General features: G+C 49.7%; 1 protein-coding gene across 1 annotated transcript in view; it reads left to right on the top strand.

Moving 5' to 3' along the window:
- Positions 1 to 656: 656 nt before the first annotated feature.
- The window catches only part of LOC140426763 (matrix metalloproteinase-21-like), a 41,016-nt gene continuing 26,663 nt past the window's right edge, over positions 657 to 15,009 (top strand). The window contains exons 1-2 of the mRNA XM_072511918.1: positions 657 to 828; positions 4,419 to 5,109. Coding sequence (XP_072368019.1) covers positions 679 to 828; positions 4,419 to 5,109 — 841 coding nt within the window. The 5' untranslated portion in view covers positions 657 to 678. The remainder of the gene's footprint in view (positions 829 to 4,418; positions 5,110 to 15,009) is intronic.

The raw sequence follows: 15,009 nt of genomic DNA, 5'->3' as shown, positions 1-15,009 counted from the left end.
TCCTACATTGCAGAAGGTGCCATTCGGCCCATCGAGTCTGCACCGACCCACAAAAGAGCGCTCGACCCAGGTCTACTCCCCCATCCACCCCAAGCTATTCTCATAACCTTACCTTGGCAAGGTGCTGTAGTGGTTTCCCATTGCCTTATGCAGTATGCCTAACCATGCCACCTACCATCAGGTGTGCATTGGTAGGATTTACAGGCTGATAATCAACCCTACTTGGTCATATTATGAACACCTTCCTTGGCTACCATGTCCTGGAGTGGGACTTGGACCCAGAGCTTGTGACCCAGAGGCTAGGGGAACTACCCACTGTGCCACCGGATCAAATCCACACATTCATCGTTTTAAAAACATCAAGTTGCAACTTGTTGGATTCCAACAGAAAAAAAATAATTTTTAAAACTCCTGGAAGTAAATGTATTGTATTTCTTCATCGAAGGAGTAGGAAGGGTTCTTTTTATTAAAGATGTTTTCTCTCAAAGACTGAAAGTTTTGATGCTCCCAGCCTCTGCTAGCCCACGGTGTGGGTGTGCTCTGACTGAACGTCACTGGGAGGGAGTGAAGGTGGGAGGGAGGGAAAATAATTCTTTAAAAAGTCAGACATCAGATCGGCTGCCAGCAGAAACTCTCCTCGAGTCACAGAGAGACAAGGTGAGTTCTGGGGCCAGAAGAATGCAGCTGCCCAGCTACCTGCTCCTTGCGGTCGCCTTCACTGCGCTGGCGCCTGGCGGAGGGGAGCCGGTCTTCAAGAGAAGGGATCACTCCGACACTCAGCTGAACAAGCAGCGTGCTCCCCGCGTCCTCACCACCCAGGCAGCAGAGGTGAGAAGCAAGACGGCACTCCCCCGCCCCACAAACCTTGGTTTACATTGTGGACGGTGACACATTGGGCGGCAGGATGCTAAACTCTTGACCGTCGCCAGCTCGGGATTGTGCCATCAGCTTTCAAGACAGATCTGCAAGGTTCCCTGTCTGACAGTTGTATATTTGTTTGTATAATGTTAGTTTGTGTTGCCATTGCTTAATTGCAGGCGTCCTGGTGAGTGCAGCCTGGGTCGGGAAATGCATTGCAGATTTTTTTTTGTCTTTATTTGGGATTCTAGTACTAGGGGCTGGAGTTATACTGCTCTTGGTGCACAAGGAGGAATAGTCAGCGCCCATGAGGCAGCTGGCTGTAATCTGCTTGTTGGGGAAGATACTCTGCAGCCTTGTGATTCTAACTGCAGGTTTGGTTTTGATCCTGTTAGGGGTTAAGCATGCAGTTTAGGAGTGAATAGATCTTTCATTAAAAAACAGACTAATGTAAACTCTCCACATGATCTGCCAGGCATCGTCGACATAGAATAATCCATAGAATCCTTGCAGTGCAAGAGGAGGCCATTCGGCCCGTCGAGTCTGCACCCACCCACCGAAAGAGCACGCTAATTATGCCCAATCCCCCGTAACCCAGTAACCCCACCCTACCTACACATCTTTGGACAAAAGGAACAATTTAGCATAGCCAATCCACCTAACCTGCACATCTCCAGACTGTCAGGATGTGGTCTCACAACATTATCATTGCTAAAACCCCAAATCTGCCTTCAAAGTCCATAATTTTTAACATTTTTGTATACCCCATTCTTAAAGTTACAAAGCCAAAACGTAGAACGGACAGGGCAAGCCCTTATCCCATCTCGTTGCTTGCTCCAAAAAACAATTCAAGTTGAATCCAATTCATAGTCTCCACAAGAGAGACAACTGCTGTTGTTTTTGGAACACTTAGAGCACCTTTGAACCTAATAACTGGGCATTGGCTCAGTAAATAGTTAAACGTGACATTTAAACTGATAAGAAAAGGCATTGCACCTCATCCAGGGCTTGATCTGATACTTGATCTTAGCCACAAGGCCAAGAAACGATAAGTCCATTATTTTGGCCAGGGATCAATGGATGACAATCAGATCCCTAATAACTGATCTAGCCCTTTAACCAGCATTAGGTCTCCTGGGTCATCCAGTGATAGCAGCTAGACTGCCAGTCAATCCTTCCAGCCATTAGACTTGATTTGCCAACTGAGTCTGAGGGAGCAGAGCAACTTCTCTCTCCACGCTTTCCCCACCCTCCTGTATCTCACATTTCTTTGTTGTGACACAAAAAAACTTACACGCCAGATCAAGGGGGAATATCTATTAACAATTTAAACCACTCATCACCCTCTCAATCTTCTAAACACAGGGACATTTGAGCCCAATTGATGCAATCTGTCCTCGTAATTCAGCCCCATAAACCCCAGTATCATTCTGGGGAATATGTGCTGTGTCTCCTTCAAGACCAGTATATCCTCCCTTGGGTGCAGAGCAAGGCAAAAACTGAGGCGTTATCAGGCAATGAAACTGAGATCTTTCTTAACACTATGGCTCAGTGTCACTAGTTAAGACAGTTACTGCACTAAAGTAATGATGGAAGCGAAGGATCGATCTTAGAAATTACGCACTAACTCCAATCATATTGACACATCACAAAACTATTCAAAGGTGAGAACAAGAGTTAACACAGCTATTAGATGTTATGCAGTTTTCTGAGCAAACCTTTACACTTGGCAAATTTAGGAATATTCATGGTCCATAGAATCCCTACAGTGCAGAAGGAGGTCATTTGACCCATCGGGCCTGCACTGACACTCTGAACGAGCACCCTACCTCGACCCACTCCCCCACCCTATCCCCGTAACCCCACCTAACCTGCACATCTTTGTAAGGGGCAATTATTATCATGGCCAATCCAATAATACAATGATGAAGTACGGAATACTTCAGCACAGTGACAGAATGAAGTGCTCTCATGTCAGGTAAAGGAGCTTAGCTGCAGAGTAAAGCCTCCTCTACTCTATTGAATAGCCTCTGATCAAAATCAATTGTTGCTCATTTCCTTGCAGAATGAGTATCAAGTTGAGAATGGGAGTGGAGGCTAAAGCAATTTGGAAGGGGCTATGTTGCTCCATGGAACACAATGGCTCTGGGACTGGAGATGAAGATGATCTCTGTCTTAGGTGGTAGAAATCTGGAATTCTATTCTCTGTAAGATTGTGGACATTTTTGTTGGTTAAGAGTATCAGGAGTTTAGTTAATGAGGATCAACAGACTGAGCTGCTCCTCAGCTCTGAGTTAATTCAATGGCAGAACAGGCCCAAACATCTCAATGGTCTATTCCTGTTCCTACGAAGACACTGAGAGTGTTAGACATATTGAGGATGGATACATTTTACTTGCTAACCTTTTGAGAATCAAGGGCGAAATTCTCCCCAAACGGCGCGATGTCCGCCGACTGGCGCCCAAAATGGCGCCAATCAGACAGGCATCGCGCCGCCCCAAAGGTGCGGCATGCTCCGCATCTTTGGGGGCTGAGCCCCAACATTGAGGAGCTAGGCCGACGCCGGAGGGATTTCCGCCCCGCCAGCTGGCGGAAACGGCCTTTGTTGCCCCGCCAGCTGGCGCGGAAATGACATATCGGGGCGGCGCATGCGCGGGAGCGTCAGCGGCCGCTGAAAGTTTCCCGCACATGCGCAGTGGAGGGAGTCTCTTCCGCCTCCGCCATGGTGGAGACCGTGGCGGAGGCGGAAGGGAAAGAGTGCCCCCACGGCACAGGCCCGCCCGCGGATCAGTGGGCCCCGATCGCGGGCCAGGCCACCGTGGGGGCACCCCCCGGGGCCAGATCGCCCCGCGCCCCGCCCCCCCCCCCCCAGGACCCCGGAGCCCGTCCACGCCGCCTTGTCCTGCCGTTTAAAAGGTGGTTTAATCCACGCCGGCGGGACAGGCAATTTATCGGCGGGACTTCGGCCCATCCGGGCCGGAGAATCCAGCGGGGGGAGCCCGCCAACCGGCGCGGCCCGATCCCCGCCCCCGCCGAATATCCGGTACCGGAGACTTCGGCAACCGGCGGGGGCGGGATTCACGGCAGCCCCCGGCGATTCTCCAACCCGGCGGGGGGGTCGGAGAATGACGCCCCAGGTATTACAATTCAGCAGTTTGCTCAGGAGATTAAGAAGACAATGTAGAGACCATGAGATGGAAGTTGAACTAGAGCAAGAAGATTAGGTAGAAAATTTGGTCCTGTCTTATACACTGAAAAAATAACCTCTTCCATTTTACACAACAAAAAAGCAAAGAATCTGAAATTAAATAAGAGCCTTATTACATCCCACAGAAATGTCCCAGTGGTGATTTAACCCCTCTGGAACATGACTAGAGAACATGGTGGGAATTCGAGTGTGAAGGTCAATAGAAAAGATGCTGGCAATTGAATTCTGATTAAATTTATTTCTGATATGTGTTCAGCACCATCTCCAGCTGTCTCCAAGGTAATTTTCTTGTGAAAATAAAATCATCTAAAGGAGAGTTAAGAATCATTTATTGTTAAAATACTCCCCGCAGGAATATTTGAAAAGATTTGGCTGGGGCGATCCCGTCGATTGGGAACATCAAGTGTCAGGGAGGGACACGGCTCCTCAAGAGGAAAACCCAGCTCCCCGAGATGTGCCTCAGGTCATGACTGAAGGAATTTTTGGAAATTCAACCACAAAGGGAAGTCCGAAGGAACCCGATGACAACCCTGCTTACCTTCAAAACCTCAAGAGGTTCCAGAAAGCCAACGGCTTGAGTCCCACTGGAATCCTGGACAACGCCACCCTCGGTGTAATGAACCTACCTCGTTGTGGCGTTCCTGATACGATGCTGCTGGAGAATAGCTCTCTCTTAAACGTGACATCTCTCAATCAGTCATCTACCGACAGCACTGGCAGTGATTTGAATACCACCCGGTCTGCCACAGGGCCAGAGTCGGTCCGCAGGAAGCGCTTCCTTGACCGTCTGGCAGAGCACACCAGGAGAAAACGAGACAGCTTAGATGATCTGGGAGGAGCCGCCAGCAGCCTGGGCTTCTCGAAGAGAAATCTAAAATGGCGCCTGATGGATGAAGCCTTCACCATCCAAATGAGTGTCGAGCAGCAGAAGAATATCCTGCGCCTGGCCTTCCGCATGTGGAGTGAGGTGACGCCCCTGGAGTTCGTGGAGGACTTGGTTTCTCTTCCTGCTGACATTGATATTAAGCTGGGCTTCGGAACAGGTAAAACTAAATGTGCACAAGTTGGCGTACGAGCTTGTTAGTTATTAGGAGTGTGCCAGACTGAATCACTGATTGGATTCATCTACTCTCGAGAGTTACATAGGAACTGCAAGTGGTGTCAGAATTCCTGGGCTAGAGAAAGATTGGGCTGGGAGGGACAGGTGGAGGAAATACAGAGGCAACTTTGTCAAAGTTATGTATGAACCCTTGCTGGAGAGGGTGCATGTATGGGCATTGATTGTACACAGGAGCAGGCTGGGCCACAAGGCTTTTACATCCTGCCCACTGAACCTTACCACCAAGGTTCACTTGAGAGCAATGGCCACTTGGGTGGAGTAGTAGAAGGTAGAGTGTGCTCATGTATTTGTTCCCCAGCACAAATTACCATCAGGTGAGGGGAGTGGGAGGGTACAAGAATCAAAGAACACCACTCACTTAGCTGAATTGCAATGCCCCGTAATTGGGACCACATATCCACAGTAGCTGAGTAAGCCACACTGGGGCGGTGGGGGTTCAGATCAGATGGCAGGTTAAAATATTTTTAAAATCTGAATCCTGACTTGCTAACCCAACTCCAACCTGCTCACTTCCAATTTAAACAGATGAAGGGCAAGGATCTGGTTATGTAGTTGGGAGAGTATGTGTTTGTGTGTGTGTGTGTGGTGGCAGTACTGGAGAATTTTCACTTCTGTCAATGTTAAGTGCATGCAATTCAACACAAGGCAAAGATCCCTTTTTCCTTTACAAAATGTCCCAAAAGAGCCCCAGTTACGAACACTCCAAAAGTTCACACACCCGCCAGCCTGTCGCCTCCTTAAGGAAAATTGCAAAATTAGTGCAGTTAGCTATGCAAATCATTTGATGCAGGATTCTTACTGGCAAAGGAGAATGTTATCACCTTGATTTTGGCTAGATTCCAACCCAAGGTGTAAACCCAGTGTCTAATCCATTGCCCCCACCCAAATGCCTGTAATTTGGCACATGATGAGTACCTGTTCCCAGTACACTCTGCCAGAAATGTAATGGCGGTATGAAAGTACATTGGATTGTAGTCAAATAAAGATATAAATAGCCACTGATACAACCTTTTTATGCTGCATCATAATGATTGTGCTTTGATAATAGCCTTGCATCTAACGTTTGTCTCTCGGATACCAGATATCACACTTTGTTGCGAAGTTTATGCGAGAGAGTGAATGACTGGGTCTTTTCATCTTGGTTTCTCCCGACCTGCTGCCTGTTATTTACAAGCAGATTGCTGACCCGCAAATGATCAGAGACTTGCAGCCCGCTACAATAAACTGAATCCCCATCGGCAACATTGAGCAATGGTCTGAAAGGGTCAGTTTAGATTAACCGTTAAACATCACAAATATCTTTTTGCATAATGTCGGACCTTTCCCATTGGAAAGTCTAAGGATGCTTCAAGCAATGAATTGCTTCTTGAAAGGTGGTAATTATCACGAAGGTGAACTTTTAATATCAGAATGAATATCGTTAAGTGGAATAGCAATGTATTTATCCCTCAGTGAATGCCATGTCATGACTAATATCTCACTAAAGGTTGCCTCTCTAAAAAGGAGCCCTTGAAAAAGATCACCTTTCAGATCGCTAAGCCAGAAAGGAACTTGCATGTGAGTAGTAGGTCCCTGATCAAAATTTATCGCTTAAACAAGACTTGGCTTTATATAATAATAATACTCTTTATTAGTGTCACAAGTAGTCTTACATTAACACTGCAATGAAGTTACTGTGAAAAGCCCCTAGTCGCCACCTTGCAGCGCCTGTTCGGGTACATTGAGGGAGAATTTAGAATGTCCAATTCACCTAACAGCACATCTTTGGGCTGTGGGAGGAAACCGGAGCACCCGGAGGAAACCCACACAGACATAGGGAGAACGTGCAGACTCCACACAGACAGCGACCCAAGCCGGGAATCGAACCTGGGACCCAGGAGCTGTGAAGCGACATTGCTAACCACTGTGCTACCGTGCCGCCCCTATAGAACATCTTTTGCTATCTCACAGCTTCCCAAAGTGCTTTGCAGCCAATGAAGTATTCACAGTTGTAATGTGGGAAATCAGTCAGCCAGCCTGTGCACAGCGAGCTCCCTCATACATCAGTGGGACTTGTGAGCAGTTCATCTATTTTCAATGCTGTTAGTGAGATGATAAGTAAGTATTGGCCAGGGTGTGGGGTTTGAACTCACCTGCTTCTCTTTGAAATATGGGATCACTGTGTCCACCTGAGAATTCCGACGGGGCTTCGGTTTAACGTATCATCTGAAAGAGAGCACCTCCAAGGAATGCAGAGCTCCCTCCGTACCCCACTGGAGGACCCTCCCGGGTTTAGAGAGTGTCACGGGCTGCAGGTGTGCAGACCGCTCACACTGCCTGCAAGCTGCTACCTTTCATTTGTGCCAGTGCACCTCATTAAAAGCTTGTTTTACAGTTTGAACGACTGGAGGTGACGTGAAAGGATAAAAGAGGAGAAAGAGGAAAGAATGAATGAAGAAATATGAGAGATAATTACCGACTGCCACTTTTAGAATGGGTTGACTCCACCTTGCTGTCCTTTTGAGGCATAGAGTTCTCAAAGCACTTTATAATACATGACTGATAGTCGCCGACAATTCTTGTAAACCTATATTATTGAAGTATATCGGCCAGATTAACTCTTTCACTGCCTTACTGGGATTGCCTTCTGTATGATGCAAACCATATTTTAAACCTATACCTGCACATCTTCTGAATTGAATGAAAATGATTGTTGGCATACATTCCATAAGTCTGGAGTGGTCAAAGGTTTGTTTCCCTGAAAGATTGAATATTGAAAAGGATTCGATGAATAGACTATAGGAATATGTTGTTTTATATATCAGCCATGGGAGATAGGCTTTTCTTTACCGGGAATGTTAATCTTGCCAGTTACCATTAAGTTGAGATGGGACAGACATGGTTGTCTATCAGGCATGCCCTTACTCTGATGCCACAAGAGGATTAGATGGTTCAGCAATGGATCGCAGCCAAATTTGGAAAGATGCCAGGCTCCCCGTCAACTCTGGCGGCTGTTGGAGAAAGATGGACCTAATAAATCTTTAATTGGAACAGGTTTTATCCATTTGGGAATGCTCGCACAACTGACCCCTGCAAGGCTGCCAGATCTGAGGACATTTTTACCCAGATAAGAAATATTGGAGCTGCATTTATTTTCACTTCAGGCCAACATCTGGGAATCAGCTCCTGGTTTTTATGCCGTAAATCGCCCGTTACTGAACAGCAGAACTTGGCTTAGTGACGCAATGCGTCCAGAGGTCTGAGTTTAAAAATAAGCTTTTAAATAATTTTTGGTTTCCTACCCTGTCTTTCCTCAAGTGATCTGCTCTCACAATTTAACTCCCCTCTCTGCTGACCCCGCCTAAATGACTTGAGGCTGAATAGTTGAAGTGAGAGGACAACAGTGGAATGAACAATCAATGAAAGGCAGACGTTTAAAAGCAGAACTAGCTTTCTGTAGAATTGAACAAGCTCCACCACTCCCCTGTATCAAAAGCCAAAATTGACCTGCAATGTGTTTGATACTAAAAGCAAGTCTCTTTTACTTCAGCCTCTGGTAACGTTGTACAAAAGGGAGCCTTAGAACAAAAAAGGTTGGCATTCAAAGAGAAAGATGGACCGGCACATTTAAGGCACACAGGCTTGATCTTCACACCTGCAGAGAACAGCCGCGTGGTAATCAATCTACCCTGCCTAAATTCCACTAACACCTAAAAGAGATTATTCTCCTGTACTGAGTTTTTTCTTAATCACAATCAGACAATGAAGAGTTTATGACTGAATTGGAATCTTACTGTGTTGAATAACAACAGCAAATTGCATCTTCAATATAGAGGCATAATCCAAAAGGATAATTGACACAGAGCCAAAGAAAGGGATATTAGGATAGCTTGGACAAAAGGTGGTTTATGTAGAGGGTCTTCAAAGAGGAACAATCTGGCGGCATCAAGAGGGAAATGCAGAGTATGGTGACCAGGTAGTTGAAGGCACAGCCGTCAATGGTGGGTGAGGGAGAGGGAGTTTCACAAGTCAGAGGTGGATGATTGTAGGGTTTTGCAAAAGGTTTCACGGCTGAATGAGATAGTGGAGGTAGAAACATTTCAGGCTCCTGGCCTAGGGATATGATGGCTGTACTGAAGAACTGCAGGCAGCTATCCGCAACGCCAGAAGATCCGTTGGCAAAGTGAAGACAATATCAAAACTTTGACCATCTGCTTTAGGTCCACTGGTTTTAAGAGGGAGCTCACAGTACAAGGTAAAGCCTGCTTGATAAGGCAACACTCCACCCAGATACCTGTGACCATGGGCTGGATTCTGCCAAAATGAGAATATGTCCCCACGCCGGCGTAATAACGGTGGAGTTTTATTCCAGAAATTCCTTTTAAAAAGTTGAACAAATTCAGTGCCCTGCAGGGGGCTAGCAGGGACCCGGAGTGAATCTCGCAGCTTTAGCTGCGGATACTGGCCCCTGTACTTCCGTGCATGGAGTCCGCGCATGCGCACGGCAGCGGCCTCCAGCGGACTCGGACGGCAGAGCCACACCGGAAAAAGAGAAAACCCCGATTGGCCACGCGCCCGAACATCAAACCCCACGCCTTTAATCGCCGGCCACCTATAAGGCCCCCCCTGGTCTCCGATTCGCCTGCGCCCGATCAGGACGGCCGCCGACTGAGTCCACAGCCACACCAGCATCCCGACTGCCAATAGGTGGTTAGTTCCACGGTGTCGGGGACTCAGTCAGTCGGTAGCGGAGGATTGCTGGGCAGGCCTCTGGCAATGACCCCCGGTGGCGCGGCGTAGTCTGCGGTCACAACTATTTTCGGGGCCCGGAAAATCGCCGAACCAGCGCCAGGCCCGATTACGGCATGAAAGTGGATCCTCCACCCCCACGCCGACCGCCATTTCGACGCGGGGCTGTGGCGAGACCAGCCCCATAACTCTAGAAGGAGGCAGGAGCCCAAGAATTGCCTCGCCCCATCTCGTGGGCCTGGGTGATACTTGGAAAAGTCTTGAAAATCTTTGGGCATCATAAGGTAAAGGAGACTGAGCGTAATAGTCCATAACAACCTCTGCTTGCCCTCTGCTTGCCCTCTGCTTGCAGAGAATGAACATTCATAAAAATCAGCCACTCTCTTCTAAACATATTTTAACTTATTTTTACTGATGTCTCCTTGAAATATTTATGTGTGTTTACTTTTATTTTTTTAAAACATTTTATTAAGGCATTTGTAATTTTTTAACAACAATTTTGAAAGCAAACATAACACAATAAGTAACCCCCCCCCCCAACCAACAACCATACCGAGCCAACATGGCTTACACACACAGTTCCCCAGTCCGTGTGTTTACTTTTATTAATATATTTCACGTATCTTAGCAAGATTTCTCGTGACCTAACTTCAATGCAAAAAAATGGAGGAACAGATGGCCATTGTCTTCTCTGTCCAAGTGCGAGGGGGGGGAATCTTAGACAGATTAAGGTCGCTTCTCAGGACAAACGCCATCTTCTCCATGATGATTCCACTAAATGACGGGAACACGGGTGGAACGCCGCCAGGGTCTGCTGCTGGTGCCAGCCATGATTGCGGAGACCATCCGAGCCTGCCTGAGGGCCACCCCCCCAAACAATGCACTGCCTGCCGCGCCTCCTCCATCATGCTCGCCCCCCCCACACTACTCCCCACCCCCCTCTCAGGACCCCTGTTGTAGGGTGACCATGCCCCCAGAGTGACCCCTCCCCTGCACCGCAAAGCAGCCCCACCCTCAAACTGCCTGGGTGCCCCCTTTCCCCAAATACGGGGGTGACCCGACCTACCCTGAGGGACCCCCATAATAGGGAGACCCCCCAGGGACCCCCTAACTGAAGGAACTCCCACAGAGACCCCCTAACTAAAGGAACCTACCCCCAAGACCTCCTTAACAAAGGAACCCCTCCACAGAGACCCCCTAATTAAAGGGACTCCCTAACTAAAGCAATCCCGTCACAGGGACCCCCTAAATAAAGGGACCCCCAACAGGGACCCCCATGACTAAAGGGACCCCCCCTCAAGGAAAGAGACCCCTGTGTGGAAGCTAGAGAGTAGTCCAGACAGGGGCAGTGGAACAATTACAGCTGTAATTCTCCTGGAAGGAGAATTGCTATAACCTGTGATTAAACCCCTCAGCTGCAAGCCATTCATTAATTTCTAGTAGTGGGCTGTGAGTGACAGCCTCCACAAAACAGCTGCAGCCTTGATTCATTCATCTCCCTTTATGGATGAGTGACTCTATGTGCTGAAACCCCAATGTTTACAAACGTCATCTGCATCAAAGAGAGGTAAGAGCATTCCAATCACTCAGGCATGTGATTGCTTGATAAACCTTAACTGTTTACCTCAGAGCTCCCCGATATTACCCAACATTTTGCCAAGATGCTGCATTATAATGAAATCCGAGGCCCAATATCAAGGGAGCCTCAGGCCTCACCATTCAGGGACAGAGAATCTATCACCTGCTCATGAATTTTTGGGACTAGATTTATACAACTATTAATTAGGAAGCTGCCTCAATCATTTTGCCAGAAAATTCCTTGGTTTCAATATTTAGTTTAAAGTGGATTGGACAACTGAAGTGTGACAGATGTAATGTTTTTGATGGGCATTCCAGGGTTCAAATAATGTAGGTGTTCCAGTAGGTTTCTGTCATAGCTCCAGCTGAAGACCAGCTTCAACATTATCTGGGCCAGAGGAATTGATTGACCGGCTGCTCTCCAAGGCAGGACCTCTGTCCAAGTGAGAACAGAAGTCCTGTCTTCTGTCAATCAATGCTCGGAGTGTGAAATGGTAGCGGGCCTGTCAAAGTTAGCGGGAATGTGTTCCCCGCCGACTCTCCAGATGGCAGGGGCTATTCCAAAAATGTAGACCCTGGTCTCAACTGTAGACAAGAGGAGCCTGGCAAAGGTGGAACCTCTGTCTTTCCCTGAACTGTGCACCCACACTGTTGAGTGAAGCATTGGGTGTATAATAATAATCATCTTTATTGTCACAAGTAGGCTTACATTAACACTGCAATGAAGTTACTGTGAAAAGTCCCAAGTCGCCACATTCCGGCCTGTTTGGGTACACAGAGGGAGAATTCAGAGTGTCCAATTCACCTAACAGCACGTCTTTCGGGACTTGTGGGAGGAAACAGGAGCACCCGGAGGAAAACCACACAGACACAGGGAGAACATGCAGACTCTGCACAGACAGTGACCCAAGCGGGTCTGGCATCCTCGGCCTACAAAGGATCTCCTGTAACACGGGGAGCTCGTACTTCTGAGCTATAGAGATCTTTGTCCCAATGCAAGTGAGTGTGGCAGGGCGAAGTAGCCCAGACTAGTTTCATAGAAACTTGTTAAGAAGGATACCGGGGTAGACCTGCTGGAGAGCAGACGGATGTGGGGCGGATGTCTTAGCCTTCGCCTCGCTGATCGCTCACAGGCAGGTGTTGTTGGAGTGGAGGTCAGCTTCTCCACCAATGCCTCGATATGGCTGGGGGATCTTACGGATCTTTCGTATCTTGAGAAAATTAAGGATACGTTAAGGGGATTTAATAAAAGATGGTGGGCAGGATTCTCCAATTCTGAGACTAAGAGCTGGATTCGCTGATTTTGAGGCAATGTCAGGAGGAAGTGTCTGGTTTTACGACGAAAAAATTGGCGAGGCCCCAGCACCGAACCTCTGACCGGTGAAAGGCTAGCAGCAGCACCACGTAAAACGCACGGCCTTCCCGATATAAACGCCTGGAGAATTGCCGGGTCAGTGGCCGCGCATGGCAATGACCTTCAGTGGTTGCGCCATACAATATGGCGCCGGCCGTACGCAGACCCAACCTGCCAGCTAGTGCCCCCCTGGACACCTCCTCGCCACCCCCGACCAGTCCCCACAGCCCTCGCTGAAGCCCCCCACCCCGGCCAGCAGCATTTCTCCCCCCGACTGTGGCGGTGCTGGACACAGTCCGCAGTCACCATGCCGGGTTCACAAAAACACGTGTCCCGTGCCGTCGGGACCTTGGCCCATCAGCGGCGGGCCTTCAGGTAACGTCCTGAGACCGTCCCAACGGCATGCGGTGTACTCCTCGATGCCACTGTTTTGGAGGGGGCGGAGCGTCCAAAAACAGGCACCGCCCCCAATTTGGTCGTAAACAGGGATTCTCTGCTCGAACGCCGATTACGGTATCGGCGTCTGGCAATGGGGAATCCCGCCCTAAGTGTTGACGCCGATGCAGAATTTGTGGAATTCCACGACAGCAAAACTGGCGTCAAATCTGGACCGATTCAGCTACTGTTAAGGCACTAGCCCCGGTGCCACGTGGAAAACAATCAATTCCAATGGGAAATGGTGCGGGATTCGCTGGTTTCGCAATTGACACTCGGGAGGCTGACAAGCTGCAGACCCATATACACACTTCATTCCCTACACACATCAGCCCAGCCAACAAGATGGCAGCAAGACGCGCGGCCCCACACTTCACAGATGCGGAGCTGGAAACCATCCTGGATGGGGTGGAGGAGAGGCGGATGATCCTGTATCCCGGCCCGGGAAGGAGGCTGCCAACCGCCGCCATTCGCTGTGCCTGGGTGCAGTTGTCAGAGGAGTCAGCTCCGTGGGCAACACCGTCCCGACCGGCTAACAGTTCTGGAAAAAACTGCATGACCTCGTCAGGGCGACCCCTGAGTAGGCAGCACTGTGCCCCTGGCACCTACTCTCGTCCCACACACCCATAGCCCCCCCCCCCCAACCCGTAGGGCGGCAGAACCCCCATCCAGCACCACATGCTGCCACCCATCATGGCCGGGGGCCCTGGCCACAGGCCACCAGCTACCCACCCCCTGAGCTGCATGCGTCGAACTGTCCAACACTGTCGTTTTCTGTTTGCCCCAACCCCCAGGAGAAGGCCGTCCATAACCGCTGGGAGCGGGAGAAGACCGGAGGGGAAACTCTGGACTTGCGGCCTCTCACCAAGGCAGAGACGTGTCGGCGGCCCGGAGGAAAGGTGGGTTGCTGGGGTGGAGTTCGGCCGCGGACAAGGAAGTGAGGCCTTCCTGAGTTGCAGTTCCCTGCGACATGTGTGTCAAGCCCCACCCAACACCACTCCCACACACTCTCACCCCCACCACTCGCATTCCCCCCCACCCAGCCCGCAGTCTAATCATGCGTCTTGTCTTGTGTCTTGCAGGACCTGCTGGCGATGGGGCGGGCCTTTCTGGTGTCCCCCCCTGCCCCCAGCCAGTGCCATAGCCGGAGACCTGTGTGATGAGGAGAGCAGCTCGGACACCAGCCCTCCGTCCGAGATGTAGGCCACCCCAGAGCTCGGGTCTGAGGATGACACTGATTTCCCGTTAAAGCCAACACCCTCCACTATGCCAGAGACACTCACCTCGATTGGGCACTTTAGTGAAGAGGCTCCTGGGACACTATCTGCTGATCCGGTACAGCAGGTGGAGGTAGGAACACCTGGGAGGCGGACTGTCGGAGGGCAGGCCATCCCCAGGGACTAGCTTCCTTCCGGACAGGTTTCGGGCTTCTGGAACGGGCAGTCCCATCGATTGCGGAAATGCAGTCGCAGAGCCAGGGACTACATGACGGGTTGTCGGCGAGCATCCAGCACCTGCAGGTGCAGTTGGAGGAGTCCAACCGCGATCAGGCGTAGGAGACCACCCAGGCCAACACTGCACACGTGACGTCCGCGGTGGAGGCATTGGGGGAGATGGTTTAGGCTATGGATCAGCATGTCCAAGGCCTGGAGCATTCTGTGCAGCTCTGGCCGAGGCCCAGGACAGGTATGCCGCCTCACAGGCAACCATGTGCCAGAGCCACCTTGA

Source organism: Scyliorhinus torazame, chromosome 7 (genome assembly GCF_047496885.1).
Source record: "Scyliorhinus torazame isolate Kashiwa2021f chromosome 7, sScyTor2.1, whole genome shotgun sequence".
Classification (NCBI taxonomy): domain Eukaryota; kingdom Metazoa; phylum Chordata; class Chondrichthyes; order Carcharhiniformes; family Scyliorhinidae; genus Scyliorhinus; species Scyliorhinus torazame.
The sequence above is the reverse complement of the archived record's forward strand: the minus strand, read 5'-3'. Positions and strand labels throughout refer to the sequence as shown.